This window comes from Heterodontus francisci, chromosome 2, assembly GCF_036365525.1.
Source record: "Heterodontus francisci isolate sHetFra1 chromosome 2, sHetFra1.hap1, whole genome shotgun sequence".
Lineage (NCBI taxonomy): Eukaryota > Metazoa > Chordata > Chondrichthyes > Heterodontiformes > Heterodontidae > Heterodontus > Heterodontus francisci.
The window spans coordinates 26,255,789-26,272,798 of record NC_090372.1 but is presented as its reverse complement, the minus strand read 5'-3'; the positions used below and the strand labels follow the sequence as shown (position 1 = coordinate 26,272,798).

The 17,010-nt window shown below is 44.2% G+C and overlaps 1 protein-coding gene across 1 annotated transcript in view; it reads left to right on the top strand.

Annotated features, from left to right (window-relative positions):
• The window catches only part of LOC137380552 (collagen alpha-6(VI) chain-like), a 174,268-nt gene that overhangs the window by 111,585 nt on the left and 45,673 nt on the right, over window positions 1-17,010 (top strand). The window contains exons 21-23 of the mRNA XM_068052548.1: window positions 5,888-5,950; window positions 7,985-8,047; window positions 15,839-15,901. Coding sequence (XP_067908649.1) covers window positions 5,888-5,950; window positions 7,985-8,047; window positions 15,839-15,901 — 189 coding nt within the window. The remainder of the gene's footprint in view (window positions 1-5,887; window positions 5,951-7,984; window positions 8,048-15,838; window positions 15,902-17,010) is intronic.

Sequence of the window (17,010 nt, the reverse complement as noted above, 5' to 3'; positions counted from 1 at the left end):
AGGGAGACCCCTTATTGTTCCCTAGTTCTAGATTCCCCCAAGAGGGGAAACATCCTCTCAGCATCTACCCTGTCAAGCCTCCTCAGAATCTTATATGTTTCAATAAGATCACCTCTCATTCTTCTACACTGCAGTGAGTATAGGCCCAGCCCCTTCATCCCAGGAATCAGCCTAGTGAACCTTCGCTGAACTGATTCCAATGCAAGAGCATCCTTCCTTAAGTAAGGAGACAAAAACTGTACACAGTACCCTAGGGGCTGAATTTTACAGACCTCCCCCCCAATGTCAGGAGTCGTGGCAGCGGGGTGGGGGGACCGGAAAATGTCTCCAGGAGAGGGCCGCTACGCACCCCGCGCTGGGAGGGTCCAGCCCGATATTGCCAGCGATGGCAAGGCCTCGTGGCAGCCCCCTCACCACTCGGCGATGGGACCCCCATTAACATATTTAAATAAATTTAAATTAATGAATTAATAAGACTTGCGTTCATGACATCTGTTCCGGTGCAATCTTTCCTGCTGCTGCCTGGCATTCCCGTGCCTTCGGAACCCCGTCCAGGAAACCGAGGCGGAACACTGGTGGGGAGGGGAGAGGAGATATGTTTCTCAGTACGGGGGGGGGGTGGGGAGCGGGTTCAAATAAACATCATTGGTATAGAGGATGGTGGGTAGGGTTATAGTTTAAAGTTTATACACTTTGGTAGGGAGAAGGTCAGGTGGACAAGGTAAGTGTTTTGAGGGGGGGGAGAAGGCAAATAATGAATTTGGTGGTTATTGGGGGGGTTGAGAGAGGGTCAAAATACATGTTTTTAATTCTTTTTTATCAATGTCTCTTTAAATATTTTAATTGAACGGTCAGGCGGACAGCCCTTTAAAAATGGTATCAGCACCTGCGCACAGTCAACTGACGCCATTGCCGGGGACGGACAGCCCACCCCTCCACATCATCAAGGGGATGGGGGGGAGGTGTGGTATGCCCCGGCTATTTAAATGAGCCGCTGCACTTAATATCGTGGCAGCTCCCCATAGTGCAGCTTGCGTGGGCGAGACACCATTGCTTTCGCTCACCGCCAATTTCGGTGGACCCTCTGCCTGTGCATTTATTCATCCCCCCCGGAGTGATCCTTTGGTCTTTTGGGGTCAAGGTTTAAGGAGGCAGGATCCCCACCCCTTTAAAGATTTTATAGTGCACAAAAAGCAGGACAAATCCAACCCAGCCGATTAACGTCCTATCAGTCTATTCTCGATCATCAGCAAAGTGATGGAAGGGGTCATCGACAGTGCTATCAAGCACACTTTCTCAGCCATAACCTGCTCACTGACACTCAGTTTGGGTTCTGCCAGGGCCACTCAGCTCCTGACCTCATTACAGCCTTGAACCAAACATGGACAAAGCTGAACTCCAGAGGTGAGGTGAGAGTGACTGCTCATGACATCAAGGCAGCATTTGACCGAGTATGGCATCAAGCAGCTCTAACAAAACTGGAGTCAATGGAATCAGGGGGAAAACACTCTGCTAGATGGAGTCATACCTAGCCTTATATCAGTAGTGGGGAAAATGCTAGAGTCTATTATAAAGGATGTGATAGCAGAACACCTGGAAAGCATAAACGGTATAGGGCAAAGTCAGCATAGGTTTACAAAAGGGAAATCATGCTTAACAAATCTACTGGAGTTTTTTGAGGTCGTGACGAGCAGAATAGATAAGGTGGGTGTGGTGTATTTGGATTTTCAGAAGGCTTTTGATAAGGTTAGTGTGTAAAATTAAAACACATGGGATTGGGAGTAATATACTGGCATGGGCTGAGAATTGATTGACAGACAGGAAACAGAGAGTAGGAATAAATGGGTCTTTTTCCAGGTGGCAGGCAGTGACTAGTGTGGTACTGCAGGGATCAGTGCTTGGGCCCCAGCTATTCACAATATATATTAGTGACATGGGTGAGGGAACTAAATGTAACATTTCCAAGTTTGCAGACGACTCAAAGCTGGGGGCGGCAATGTGAGCTGTGAGGACGATGCAAAGAGGCTTCAATGTGATTTGGACAAGCTGGGTGAGTGGGCAAATGCATGGCAGATGCAGTATAACGTGGATAAATGTGAGGTTATCCACTTTGATTGTAAAAACAGAAAGGCAGATTATTATCTGAATGGTGGTAGATTGGGAAAGGGGGAGGTACAACGAGACCTGGGTGTGCTTGTATAACAGTCGCTCAAAGCAAGCATTCAGGTGCAGCAAGCAATTAGGAAGGCAAATGGTATGTTGGCCTTCATTGCAAGAGGATTTGAGTACAGGAGCAAGAATGTCTTACTGCAGTTATACAGGGCCTTGGTGAGACCACATTTGGAGTGTTGTGTGCAGTTTTGGTCTCCTTATCTGAGGAAAGATGTTCTTGCCATGGAGGGAGTGCAAAGAAGATTTACTAGGCTGATTCCTGGGATGGCAAGATTGACGTATGAGAAGAGATTGGGTCGACTAGGCCTATATTCACTGGAATTTAGAAGACTGAGAGAGGATCTTATAGAAACCTATAAACTTGTAACAGGACTAGGCAGGCTAGATGCAGGGAGGATGTTTCCAATGGCTGGGGAGTCCAGAATCAGGGGTCACAGTCTCAGGATACGGGGTATGCCGTTTAGAACTGAGATGAGGAGAAAGTGCTTCACTCAGAGGGTGGTGAAGCTGTGGAATTCTCTACCGCAGAAGGCAGTGGAGGCCAAGTAATTAAATATATTCAAGAAGGAGAAAAATATATTTCTTAATTCCAAAGGGATCAAGGGATATGGGGAGAAAGTGGGAACAGGATACTGAATTAGATGATCAGCCATGATCTTTTTTGAATGGCGGAGCAGGCCTAAAGGGCCGAATGGCCTACTCCTGCTCCTATTTTCTATGTTTCTATGTTTCTACCTAGCACAAAGGAAGGTGATTGTGGTTGTTGGAGGTCAATGATCTCAGTCCCAGGACATCACTGCAGGAGTTCCTCTCGATAGTGTCCTAGGCCCAACCATCTTCAGCTGCTTCATCAATGACCTTCCCTCCATCATAAGGTCAGAAGTGGGGATGTTTGCTGATGATTACACAAGGTTCAGCACCATTCATGACTCCTCAGATACTGAAGCAACCCATGTCCATATGCAACAAGACCTGGACAACATCCAGGCTCGGGCTGATAAGTGGCAAGTAACATTCGCACCACACCAGGCAATGCCAGGCAATGACCATCTCAAACAAGAGAGAATCCAAATATCTCCCGTTGACATTCAATGGCATTATCATCGTTGAATCCCCCACTAATAATATCCTGGGCATTAGCATTGACTAGAAACTGAACTGCAACAGCCACATAAGTACTGTTGCTACAGGAACAGGTCATAGGCTGAGTAACTCACCACCCGTCTCCCCAGTGCTTGTCCACCATCTACAAGGTACAAGTCAGGAGCGTGATGGATTACTGTTCACTTGCCTGGATGAGTGCAGCTCCAACAACATTCAAGAAGCTCGACACCATCCAGGATAAAGCAGCCCACTTGATTGTCACCCCATTCACCACCTTCAACTTTCACTCCCTCTACCACCGACACACAGTGGCAGCAGTGTGTACTATCTGCAAGATGCACTGCAGCAACTCACCAAGGCTCCTTCGACAGCACCTTCCAAACATGCAACATCTACCACCTAGAAGGACAAGGGCAGCAGATGCATGGGAGCATCACCACCTGCAAGTTCCCCTCCAAGCCACATACCATCCTGACTTGGAACTATATCGCCATTCCTTCACTGACACTGGGTCAAAATCCTGGAACTCCCTTCCTTACAGAACTGCTGGTGTACCTACTCCCCAAGGACTGCAGCAGTTCAAGAAGGCAGCTCACCACAACCTTCTCAAAGGCAATTAGGGATGAGCAATAAATGCTGGCTTAGCCAGCGATTCCCACCTCCCCCAAATGAATAAAAAAAAATGATCCCACCCCAAAGAGCTGTCGGCCATTCACAGGGTCAGCAGCCCAGCAGTATTGGCAGTGCCACCAGGAGTGGTGGCACTGCCAGTGCTGCAGAGGCCTCGGAGGCAGGCCCAGCGGTGGAACCACGAGGTGTAGTAGATGAGGCGGGGTCACCAGGGCCAGTCTTGAAGGCCCTGGTGAGGTGGGGTGGGCATTCAGTCCAGGGGAGGGGGGGGGGGGGTGGGCCCAGGGGGTATAGTTGTTCCTGGTGGTGGGAATGGGGGGTGGTTCTCAGTGGGACACAAATTGCCCGTGAAGGAGGGACACCCCCTAAGCCTGCAGGGAGGGCGCCTTGTTTTACAAGGAATCCTCCCCACGCGGCGGAGGCTAAACTGGATCCCAGCGGCAGTGGGAAGAGACCCTTAATTGGCCGTCAATAGTGCACCTAAGGGCCTCAATTGGCCTCTGGGTGGGAAGGTTGTCGTCGGCCTATCCCAGCCCCAGGAGAATAGGAACCGGGAATCCCAGCATCAGATTCCATGGTGGGTGATTCTGCCCCATCCTTCGGCTCCCCACCTGCCACAAAACCCATCATCACGATGAGAACAAGATCCAGCACTTGGTGTCCTCTTCACAACTTGCTTTCCTACCTATCTTTGTATCGTCCACAAATTTGTCTACATTACATTTGGTTCCTTCATCCCACTCATTAACATAGGTTGTAAATAGTTGAGGCCCCAGTTTTTAACCTTGTAGTACTCCTCTAGCTATAGTTTGCCAGCCTGAAAATGTCCCATTTATCCCGACTCTTTGTTTCCTGTTGGTTAGCCAATCCTCTATCCATGTTAATATATTATCCCCAACACCATGAGCTCTTGTGTAGTAACGTTTTATGTGGCACCTTATCGAATGCCTTTTGGAAATCCAAATACACTGCATCTACTGGTTCCCCATTATCCACCCTGCTTGTTACATCCTCAAAGAACTCTAATAAATTTGTCAAAAACGATTTCCCTTTCATACAATCATGCAGAGTCAACATGGTTTTATTATGATTTTCTAAATGTCCTGCTACGACTTCCTTAATAACGGGTGCTAGCATTTTCCGAATGAAAGATGTTAGGCTAACTGGCCTATAGTTTCCTGCTTTCTGTTGCCCCCACCTTTCTTGATTAGAGGTGCTATAATTTGCGGTTTTCCAATCTGCTGGGACTTTTTCAAAATCTAGGGAATTTTGGTAGATTACAACAAATGCATCCACTATCTCTGCAGCCACTTCTTTTAAGACCTTAGGATGCAGGTCATCAGGTCCAGGGGACTTGTTGGCCTTTAGTCCTATTAGTTTTCCTAGTATTTTTTCTATAGTGATAGTGATTGTTCTCAGTTCCTCCCTCCCTTTTGCCTCATGATTTTCTGCTCTTCTTGGGATATTTTTAAGTGTCTTCTACTGTGAAGACAGATTCAAAATACTTGTTCAAAGTCTCTGTCATTTCCTTCTTTCTTATTATTAATTCCCAGTCTCATCCTCTAAGGGACCAAAACTTACTTTAGCTACTCCCTTCCTTTTTATATATTTGTAGGAGCTTTTACTATGTTTTTATATTTCTTGCTTGTTTACTCTCATACTCTAATATCTCCCTCTTTTTTTAAGTCATCTTCCACCCAAACAACCAAAACATTCTACCTGTAAGTGATACAAGTTTACTTATGATCTACCAAACTGGGTTTCCTGACTGGATAAGAGCTTCTGCCCCAAGATGTGTGATAGGGCCATCAGTGGCTGTTTTAATCATGTTGAGTGACAGTAGGTATACTTTCTCAGATATGGCTGCTGATGCTGGAATCCCTATCTATTAAATAAGCTGTGATTCGAGTGTATCGTCACTGCCTTACCTATCCTTATGATAGTTTACGAACAATTATTGACATGTCTTTTTTTGTCGCAGGGAACACCTGGTTCCTCTGGTATTCCAGGTCGAAAAGGAGAACTGGGAGCTCGAGGTCGGCAGGTTTGTAATGGAACTGAGTCTTGGTATGTCTGTGAGGAAGAGGCTTATGTGCAGTTTTAGGTCAGGGTTGTGCAAATTATTCTGTTGAGCCATAGTAATGGATATTACAGGGTAATTTAGAACCTAGAACGATATGAATGTCTGTTTACAATCACAGTATGTGTCAACCACATCTGCACTGCCTGAGGGCACTGTATTATTCTGTTCACTCACTGAGTGCTGCTTACATTGATTCTAAAATGAGTGGAAATTATAAAATACTTTTATAAAATATAAAAGATTTTAATCCAAAATTTCCATACAATGCATATCATAGACACAAAATGGTTAAGAGCTTACTTAAGAGGTATGAGATTGGGTGCACTGGAAGGGGCTGAGTTGTGGAACCCCTGAGGGTAAACAGGAAGCAGAGGTACTGACAGGGGAGAAGACTGGAGGAACTGAGGGGTCAAAGACCAATGAGAAGGAGATAGTAAGTTGAAGCACAAGGGATTGGATCTAGAAACAGTCCAGAACAGAGTCTAGACCTAACCCTAGGTTCAGGTTGTTGAGAACTCACCCAGATCCAGGGACACAGCACAACGTGAGCAGACATGAGGTCCTCTGGCAAAATGCAACAGAATTAGTGATGTTGGCAAGAAGCAGAAGTTTTAGACCTTTAGCAAGAGGCTCTGCAGAGATGGCACAGCTAAAGAGGCAGTGGAAAATACTTTTAGATGGGGGCGGTTGGGGGGGGGTGGGGGTGGTGGTGGTGGGGGTGCACGGTTGGGCCATAGGTATCAGAAAGCCTTTCTGTCCTTTGAATAGGTGGAAAAGTCAAGCAGACCATGAGTCTGGTGCACCGATATCCATGCCTGAATTCACCATGTTATGTGAAGCTCTGTGCTGAATGCACTAACATAAAATTTGGCTCTGTTTCCCAGTGAAGAATACTGCTCCAGCTAGCACTGTTGCTCTGGACATTTTCACTGAACCTTTTATCAGGAGCAACAGTGGCATCTGCTGACCAAAAGTGGAACTGAATGAGCTGTAATTCTGAGCCAGAGAGTTCATTTAATGATGTTTAGACATAAATGCAAGCTACCAGCCTGTATAAATTTAAACAGAACTCACTCTGGTGCTAAAGGTAATAAAACAGTCCAGGCATGAGATTTTTATATTTTGTTTAATTTATTTTTTTGATGCAAGGGGTTTCTCTTGATTTATGCGCAGTCTAGATAGTGGATTGTCTTTGGCTTTAATCCTGAAATGAAATAAAAGCAATATTCTCCCAATGGTTGTTGGCTGTGTGCATTGCCAAGATGTGGTACCAAACCATGAGGGTTTCAGATTCACTTGCTGTTCTGATCTCAGGAGTGCTACAATTTATCTCAATGCCACTATGATACTGAGTGAAAAAAATCAGCTAAGGTTCCTGTTTCTGATCACTGTCCAGTAATAACTAATGGAAAGTATTCCTGTGTTGGAGTTAGGTGGCAACTGATGTGTTTGAGTTCTTAGCACCACTCAACCCTAACCCCCATTCCAGCTGCTAATGTGTAGTGAGAGTACAGTGCTACCCCATCTGTTCCAACCCTTTTTTTGTAGCTTTACCATTCTATTATACGTTAACGTGATTTATACAAATATAATGTCACTAACGGAAATTAATCAGAGTCATCATTTTTGATTAGTTGCCTATGGTTACCATCTTCCTCCTCAAAATCCACTTTACTATTCCAAATTTTCAAAAAATGAGTCCTGATCAGGGTAATCATTTTCTTCATCCTCACCCATGCTTGCAAGAGACAAACTCAGGACCGCTATTAAGAAATGGGGTTATCCCAACCTCCGTCATACTCTAAAACCTGTCATGTTGACAGTTTACTGCTTTATATGTGGGAAATCCTATCCAATTTTAAACCTACACTCTGTAAAACACACATTGATAGATTTCTGTGAACTTCAAGAATCAAGATTATTCCTAATTTAGATTTCTTCAGTGTGAAATATGTAGCCTCTATAATCAATACTTCTGTATTATTCATATGACAGGGTCTATCAGGAGATCCAGGCCCCTTGGGAATAAATGGCGACCTTGGTCATAAAGGGAAAAAAGTAAGTCTCATTATTCAATATTCATTCAACATAGACAAGTGGCAGATGGAATTTATTACAGCAAAGTGTGAGGTAATCTATTTTGGCAGAAGAAATAGGGAAAGGCAATATAGACTTAATGGCACAGTTCTAAAGAGTGTGCAGGGACAAAGGGACCTAGGGATTCCCGTGCGTAGATCTTTGAAGGTGGCAGGACATATTGAGAGAGGATTTAGCTAAGCATAAAGGATCTTGGGCTTCATAAATAGAGGCATAGAGTACAAGAGCAGGGATTATGCTGAAACTTTATAAAGCTCTGGTTAGGCCACAGCTAGAGTATTGCATCCAGTTCTGGTCATCACACTTTAGGAAGGATATGAAGGTCCTTGAGAGGGTGCAGAGGAGATTTACTAGATTGGTTCCAGGGATGGGAGATTTTAACTACAAGGAGCAAAGGAAATTGAGGTGAGATTATGACAGGTTTAGTAAGGTGGACAAAGAAAAACTGCTTCCATTAGCTGATGGTACAAGGACTAGGGGACACAGATTTAAAGTTTTGGGCAAGAGATGCAGGGGGTATGCGCAAAAAAACTTCTTTTACCCAGCGAATGATAATGACCTGGAACTTGCTGCCTACAAGGGTGGTGGAAGTGGAAATGATGAATGATTTCAAGAGGAAATTGGATGGCGCTCGAGACAAATAAACCTGTACGGCTATGGGGATAGAGCAGGGGAATGGGACTGATTGGAATGCTCTGCAGAGAGATGGGATGCATTTGAAGGGCCAAAATGGCCTCCTTCTGCGCTGTAATGACTCTAATAACTCTATGACAACATAATTACCAGTGGAATGGACATAGTGGATATTATGGATTTGGCCTATCTTGGGGATAGGATAAATGTTGGAAAATCCCTAAGGAGAAAAAAAGGTCGGACTAAAAATATTGGTATTTAGTGGGATTAAGTTGAAAAAGAATTTCATTTAATACCTTTCATGACCTCAGGATGCCCCAAAGTGCTTTACAGCCAATGAAGTATTTTTGAAGTGTAGTCACTGTTGTATTGTAGGAAGCTTTACATTTAGTTTAGTGGTGTGGATGGGTAGGATATCATCAGGGTCAGAGGTCTTGAGCAGAATTTTAACTGCCAAGTGATGGTGTGCTCCAGTGCAGGTGTGCAGTTAAATCCCCAAAATATGGCATCTGGTTGGGAACACGACTTGGTCCCACATACCTCCCAGTTTAACCCAGGCAGGTTTGCAGGTGAGTGGGGGAACACCTGTGCAGCTGTCAGGAAAGCCATTATAATATGCAAACAGGTAGTTAACTTTGAATTCAATCCTGTATCTTAGCTTCAAAAGCCACATCTCTGCATCCCACCAGGATCAGCGGGGCGAGAGCACACTGGGGAGTGCTTCTTCAGTGAAACTGACAGGCTGGTAAGCCGTCAAACAGTGAAACTGAAGAGCTGCAGCCTTGCCTAGGTGAGAGGCTGGTGCTCACAGCACTGCTTCCGAGACTGTGCTTTCACTGCTTGATTTCCAACTTGTTGGAAGTCAGTTCTCCTGTTATGGACTTCACTCACCTTGAGCTGCTCTTTCCTGCTGTCAGCCTTCACCACAGCATGGAAACAGCTTATGCAGCTCTACCTTATATCTTTGACAAGAAACAAGAGAAGCAGCAACACCAACAGCACCAGGAGAAACACCAGCAGCACCACCAGCTGCCTTCTCCTCAGCCACATGCTACTCTACAGGGCAGAGGGGATGAACACAGAGATCCAGCTGGAAGGACACAAGACCCCCAACACAGGATCAACAGGCAGAGAATCAGCTCGCCCGACATGCCTGAGCATCAGTGCCTCATGAAGCTCAGGCTTTCATGGCAGGTCGTTGCTGACATCTGCATCCTCCTGAACCAAGACCTCCTTCCCGGTGGATCAGGAGGACACACATTGCCAGTGGTTGTCACTGGAGGGCCACTAACGGTTCTCTGCCTCTCCCTGGAGTTCTGAGCACTCTCTTCCTACACGGAGAGAAAGCAGAGAGTTGTGAGTGTGAGAAATGGATTGAGTGGAGAGGAGGGAAGGACAACATTTGTGGAGGGTGACTGTGAGGGATGTGTTTGAGAGGGCAATAGGATGAGGGTGAGTGTTATTGTTGGCTGTCGAGACGGGAATTTGAAGAGGTGCCTGGAGAGAGATGAGCTGTAAAATTTGTTGATCTGAGGAGTGTTATGTAGGAGAATGCTGGGAAAGTAAAATTATTGGGGTTGGCACCTGAAAGTGTTATGCCAATCACCATTCCTGCTTTCCTGAGGTCCTTGAAACTCTTGGGGCACTTCCTCCAGGTCTGAAGGACCTCACTCCTGCTGCTCACTTCCTCGGCCACTTCCATCCATGCCTGCTTGGTTGGTGCGACCAGCTTCTTCCTCCCATTCTTGGGAAATGTCAGTCCACTTCAGTCCTTCAGATCTACAGCAGGACCTCCAGGTAAGAGTCTGAAACTTGGGGAGGGAGGCAGCCTTCCCAGGTCTCTTTTCCATTCCTGTGGTTGCTGAAGCCACATGAATCAATGTACCATTCAGCCACTCTGATCTCTGCTGGGATCCCTTTATCTAGAAATCCTTCCTTTGACAGATTCGGCACGTCATCCTGGCCACCCTCTCTGATTGGCTACCAACTAGCTACCAGCTTCCCCGCTGCTTACAGGTCTATTCAGTTGAGATTTTGCTTCTTATTGCAGTCCAGAGAGCATAAGATTCAACTGTCCTGCCAGGATGTGGTCCACATTGGTACCAATGACATAGGTAGAAAGAGGGATGAGGTCCTGCAAAAAGAATTTAGGGAGCTAGGTAGCAGATTAAAAAGTAGGCCCTCAAGGGTTGTAATCTCTGGGTTTCTTCTGGTGCCACGGGCGATTGAGTATATGAATGGGAGGTTAGAGCAGATGAATGCATGGCTGAAGAGATGGTGCAGGAGGGAGGGCTTTAGTTTCCTGGATCACTGGGCTTGTTTCTGGTGAAGGTGGGATCTGTATAAGTTGGACAGGTTGCACCTGAACTGGAACGGGACCAACATCCTTGCTGGGAGGTTTGCAAGTGCTGTTTAGGGGGGGTGGGGGGCGGGGGCGGTTTAAACTAATTTGGCAGGGGGATGGGATACAGAGTGGAAGCACAGTAGGGGGTGATGGACAATCAAATATAGAAGAGAAGCTAAGTCAGTCTAGAGGGCAGAGTAAATGTAGACCTGTTAAGGCTCAAGCAAATAATGCAAGGCTGGATTGTATCTATTTTAATGCAAGGAGTCTCACTAGTAAGTCAGATGAATTGATTAACACATGGTAATATGATATTATTGCTATCACTGAGACATGATTGAGGGAAGGGCAGGACTGGCAGCTTAATATCTTAGGGTATAGAATCTTCATATGTGATAGGGGAGGGGGTAAAAGAGGAGGTGGCATTGCATTGTTGATTAAGGAGTCAATTACTGCAGTAAGGACGGATAATATCTGAGAAGGCTCCTCTAATGAGTAGAACATATGGGTAGAACTTAAAGACAAAAAGGGGGCAATCACTTGGCTGGGAGTGTACTACAGGCCTCCAAACAATCAGGGAGACATAGAGGAGCAGATATGTAGGCAAATCTCAGAGAGGTGCAAAAATAATAGAGTAATAATAGTAGGGGATTTCAACTTCCCCTATATTAGAGGGGATAGTATTAGTACAAAAGGCTTAAAGGGGGCGGAATTCTTCAAGTGCATTCAGGAGAGTTTTTTGAGCCAGCATGTAGAGAGTCCTACAAGAGGAGGAGTGGTGTTGGACTTATTCCTAGGGAATGAAGCCGGACAAGTGGTAGAAGTGGCAGTGGGGAAGCATTTCGGAGATATTGACCATAACTCTAAGATTTAAGGTGGTTATGGAAAAGGACACAAAAGGACCGGAAATAAAAGTGCTGAATTGGGGGAAGGCCGATTTCAATATGATAAAACAGGATCTGGCCAAAGTGGACTGGGAGCAACTTCTTATAGGAAAGTCTAGAATTAGAATTATAACATTACAGCGCAGTACAGGCCCTTCGGCCCTCGATGTTGCGCCGACCTGTGAAACCATCTGACCTACACTATTCCATTTTCATCCATATGTCTATCCAATGACCACTTAAATGCCCTTAAAGTTGGCGAGTCTACTACTGTTGCAGGCAGGGCGTTCCACGCCCCTACTACTCTCTGAGTAAAGAAACTACCTCTGACATCTGTCCTATATCTATCACCCCTCAACTTAAAGCTATGTCCCCTCGTGTTTGCCATCACCATCCGAGGAAAAAGACTCTCACCATCCACCCTATCTAACCCTCTGATTATCTTATATGTCTCTATTAAGTCACCTCTCCTCCTCCTTCTCTCCAATGAAAACAACCTCAAGTCCCTCAGCCTTTCCTCGTAAGACCTTCCCTCCATACCAGGCAACATCCTAGTAAATCTCCTCTGCACCCTTTCCATCGCTTCCACATCCTTCCTATAATGCGGTGACCAGAACTGCACGCAATACTCCAGGTGCGGTCTCACCAGAGTTTTGTACAGCTGCAGCATGACCTCGTGGCTCCGAAACTCGATCCCCCTACTAATAAAAGCTAACACACCATATGCCTTCTTAACAGCCCTATTAACCTGGGTGGCAACTTTCAGGGATTTATGCACCTGGACACCAAGATCTCTCTGTTCAACTACATTACCAAGAATCTTCCCATTAGCCCAGTACTCTGCATTCCTGTTACTCCTTCCAAAGTGAATCACCTCGCACTTTTCCGCATTAAACTCCATTTGCCATCTCTCAGCCCAGCTCTGCAGCCTATCTATGTCCCTCTGTACCCTACAACATCCTTTGGCACTATCCACAACTCCACCGACCTTCGTGTCATCCGCAAATTTACTAACCCACCCTTCTACACCCTCTTCCAGGTCATTTATAAAAATGACAAACAGCAGTGGCCCCAAAACAGATCCTTGCGGTACACCACTAGTAACTAAACTCCAGGATGAACATTTGCCATCAACCACCACCCTCTGTCTTCTTTCAGCTAGCCAATTTCTGATCCAAAGCTCTAAATCACCTTCAACCCCATACTTCCGTATTTTCTGCAATAGCCTACCATGGTCTACATTAGACCAGTGGGAGTCATTCAGAAAGTAAATAGTGAGGGTTCAGGTCCAGCATGTTCCCATAAAGGTGAAGAGTAGGACCAATAAGTCCAGGGAACCCTGGATGTCAAGGGATAGAGGGGATTGGATTAGGAACAAAAAGGAGGCTTATGGCAGATTCAAAGCGCTGAAAACAGCAGAGGCCCTCGAGGAGTATAGAAGGTGTAGCGGGGTATTTAAAAGTGTAATTAGGAGAGCGAAGAGGGGGCATGAAAAATCACTGGCAGACAAGATAAAGGAAAATCCCAAGGCATTTTATAAGTATGTTAAGTGCAGGAGGATAACCAAGGAATAAGTGGGGCCCATTAGGGATCAAAGTGGCAATCTGTGTGTGGAGCCGGAGGATGTAGGTGAGGTTTTGAATGATTAATTTTCATCTGTGTTCACTATGGAGAGGGACGTTGTAGGTGTAGTGATCAGGGAGGGGGATTATGATATACTTGATTAAATTAGCAATGAAAAGGAGAAAGTATTAGCTGTATGAGTGGGCTTAAAGGTGGATAACTACCCAGGCCCAGATGAGATGTACCCCAGGCTGCTAAGTGAGGCAAGGGAGGAGATAGCAGGGGCTCTGACAAATTTTCAAATCCTCTCTGGCCACAGGAGAGGTAATTATAGGCCAGTAAGCCTAACATCAGTGGGAGGGAAACTATTTGAAAAAATTCTGAGAGACAGGATTAATTTCCACTTGGTGAGGCAGGGATTAATCAGGGATAGTCAGCAAGGCCTAGTTAGGGAGAGATCATGTCTAACAAATTTGATTGAATTTTTCAAAGCAGTGTAGATGAGGGTAAAGCAGTTGATGTAGTCTACATGGACTTCAGTAAGGCTTTTGATAAGGTCCCACATGGGAGATTGGCTAAGAAGGTAAGAGCCCATGGGATCCAGGGTAATTTAGCAAATTGAATCCAAAATTGGCTTAGTGGAAGGAGGCAGAGGGTGATGGTCGAGGGTTGTTTTTGTGAATGGAGGCCTGTGACCAGTGGTGAACCTTAGGGATCGGTGATGGTACTCTTACTGCTTGTAGTGTACATTAATGATTTAGGTGTGAATATAGGAGGTATGATCAGTAAGTCCGCAGACGACACAAAAATCGGTGGTGTCATTAATAGTGAGGAGGAAAGCCTTAGATTACAGGATGATATAGATGGGCTGGTAAGATGGGCGGAGCAGTGGCAAATGGAATTTAATCCTGAGAAGTGTGAGATGATGTGCTTTGGGAGGACTAACAAGGAAAGGGAATACATAGCGGAGGGGTCAATAACCAGGGGCCATAGATTTAAGGTAAGGGGCAGGAGGTTTAGAGGGGAGGTGAGGAAAAATGTTTTCACCCAGAGGGTGGTTGGAATCTGGAACACACTGAAGGGGTGGTAGAGGCAGGAACCCTCACAACATTTAAGAAGTATTTAGATGAGCACTTGAAACACCATAGCATACAAGGCTATGGGCCAAGTGCTGGAAAATGGGATTAGATTGGACGGGTGCTTGATGGTCGCGCAGGCACTTTGGGCTGAAGGCCCTGTTTCTGTGCTGTATAACTCTATGACTCTAGGATAAAGCTAGTCAAAATAATAGAATAGAATGAAGCAATGGAGGAGCATTTCTGCAGTTTGATTGTCGAGGTTAGGTTTGGAGCCAAAAAGTTGACATCCTCTCTAGAAGAACAGGAATTGTGTACTAAGAGGATTAGAAAAGAGAATTCATCGAAAATTGAGAGATAATTTTAGCAAGGGACTAGAAAGGTGCAATTACATTTAATTTTTAATATTCAGCAGCTCCAAAATTGTATTTGTCAAAATTATCAGTAGAGATAAAGTTGGCTTCAGACTGATAAGGCATCTTGTGAAAGTTAGAATTTTATAAGATGCAGCAGAACAGCAGATGTTTGGACCAAAAAGCACCACCAGATGAAACAATGGGAAATGTCAGACATGAAACCTTACATCCATTTATAATAACATCAGTTACTTTATTAGCACAAAATAACATTGTACAGATCAAAGAGTAGCAACCAGAAAAAAGCATAGGCTTTCAAATACTTCCACATCAAGTCTGCAGTTTCCTACACTAAGAGTTGCCAATTTAAATCCTATTCAAACAATACGTCTGTTGTAACAATTCAAATATTTGGCTTCTGCTGGTGGCCATTTTCAAAGTGGTCGTGATACTATATTCTCTCATTTAAAAACACAGATTATTAACATGTAATCCTGTGGTGCCAGGGTCAGTTTACTCAATATTATTTAATGATTTTTAATCTTTTGGGGTTTTACACTATCACATAGTAATTGATTGTAGCTTTTACTGTTTGTAATCTGTGGAGATTTCAATTTTTGTACATGTAAGGAATTGTGTTCCAAAATGTGGAAAAGATTATAGAATACACGTTATGAGCTGCAACTCCTGGTACAGAGTTTCATGCAACAGAGGCATTAATGGCGGAAAAATCATGCGAGCTGTTAATCATCTGTATTGACCTCCACACCTAATTCCTGATTATGTACTTTTGTCACATGAAGCCCTGTGCAGGAAGTGCTAAATTCGAAAATGTATCCATTATATTCCCTGGAATATACTTGTATTATTAACTAGTTCCTTGGGATATTTAACAGGGTGAACCCGGAAATCCTGGGGACAAAGGCATAAGAGGAACAGAGGGACTTCGTGGGACAATGGTGAGTTTATTCTATCTTCCTTCAATTTGTTCTATGTTGGAACACATTTTCTGGCAAAAAATTATAGATAACAAATGCCGTAGAAGAGCCGTAGAATTAAAATTGAAGGGCTCCCTTCATAGAGAGAAATATCATTGATTCTTTTATTCTGTACATTATACTCAAATCCAAAATATAGTACTGCTTTTTCTAAGTGCTCAAGAGCTGCAGTAGCAATATATGATTTAAATTTGGAAAATGCATATCTAATTTGTTATTTGAAATACTTCCAGGAGAATGCAATTTATGAGACACAGCAAAAAGAATACAATAAAAAGTTATTTATGTGAAAAAGTAGGATAGTTTCAGATTGACATTAGAATGTAATATTTACACTAGCTGGATTTTATACCTGGTTAAAAATAAATCATTTCAGTTAGTTTTGATAGGATAGTTATGGTTTAGGCTCTTAAAGCTTTTTTCTCTCTAATGGTTGTGCCCAACTATCCATGAATGAGTCACACCTATGTAACCAGATAATGGATGTCTTAGAGTGAGCAGTCCAATGCTAATAATTAGCTTATTTATCAGTAGCATGATGCAGTTCATGTAATATTCCACCTACAACATTCCCTTGTCAACTTAGAAACTTTAAGATATCATATGTTAGCTTCATACAGGCTAAAATAATTGGTCAAATTCGTCAGTGTTTAAATAATTTGCAGTAGCAAAGATAGGAAAGCAAGTAGGATTTAAAAGTGTGCACACTTTCAATTACAAGCCAGAAACATTTTCTTATCCTTTTGGAATGAAACAGATGACTTGGTATACAGAATTTAGTATGATAGTTTATGCTTTTGCATTGACACATACAATATAAGCCAAAGTGCTTACCGAACTCTATGTCATACCAGAACTCAAAAACTAACAGCCAGGCCTGGATAATTTATGCATTTTGAGTAAATTCACTGATTCTGTGCTCCCTCTGGGGAACTGTGCATAAAGAGAGCACAAGTTGGTGTATTGTACTGCAGTGCTGTAGCCCTATCATTAACTCATGTTCCTTTTCAGCACCCAACTGGTATTGCAGAATCAGTGAATTTATCTTTTAATTCTTTCAGTGTGAAGCA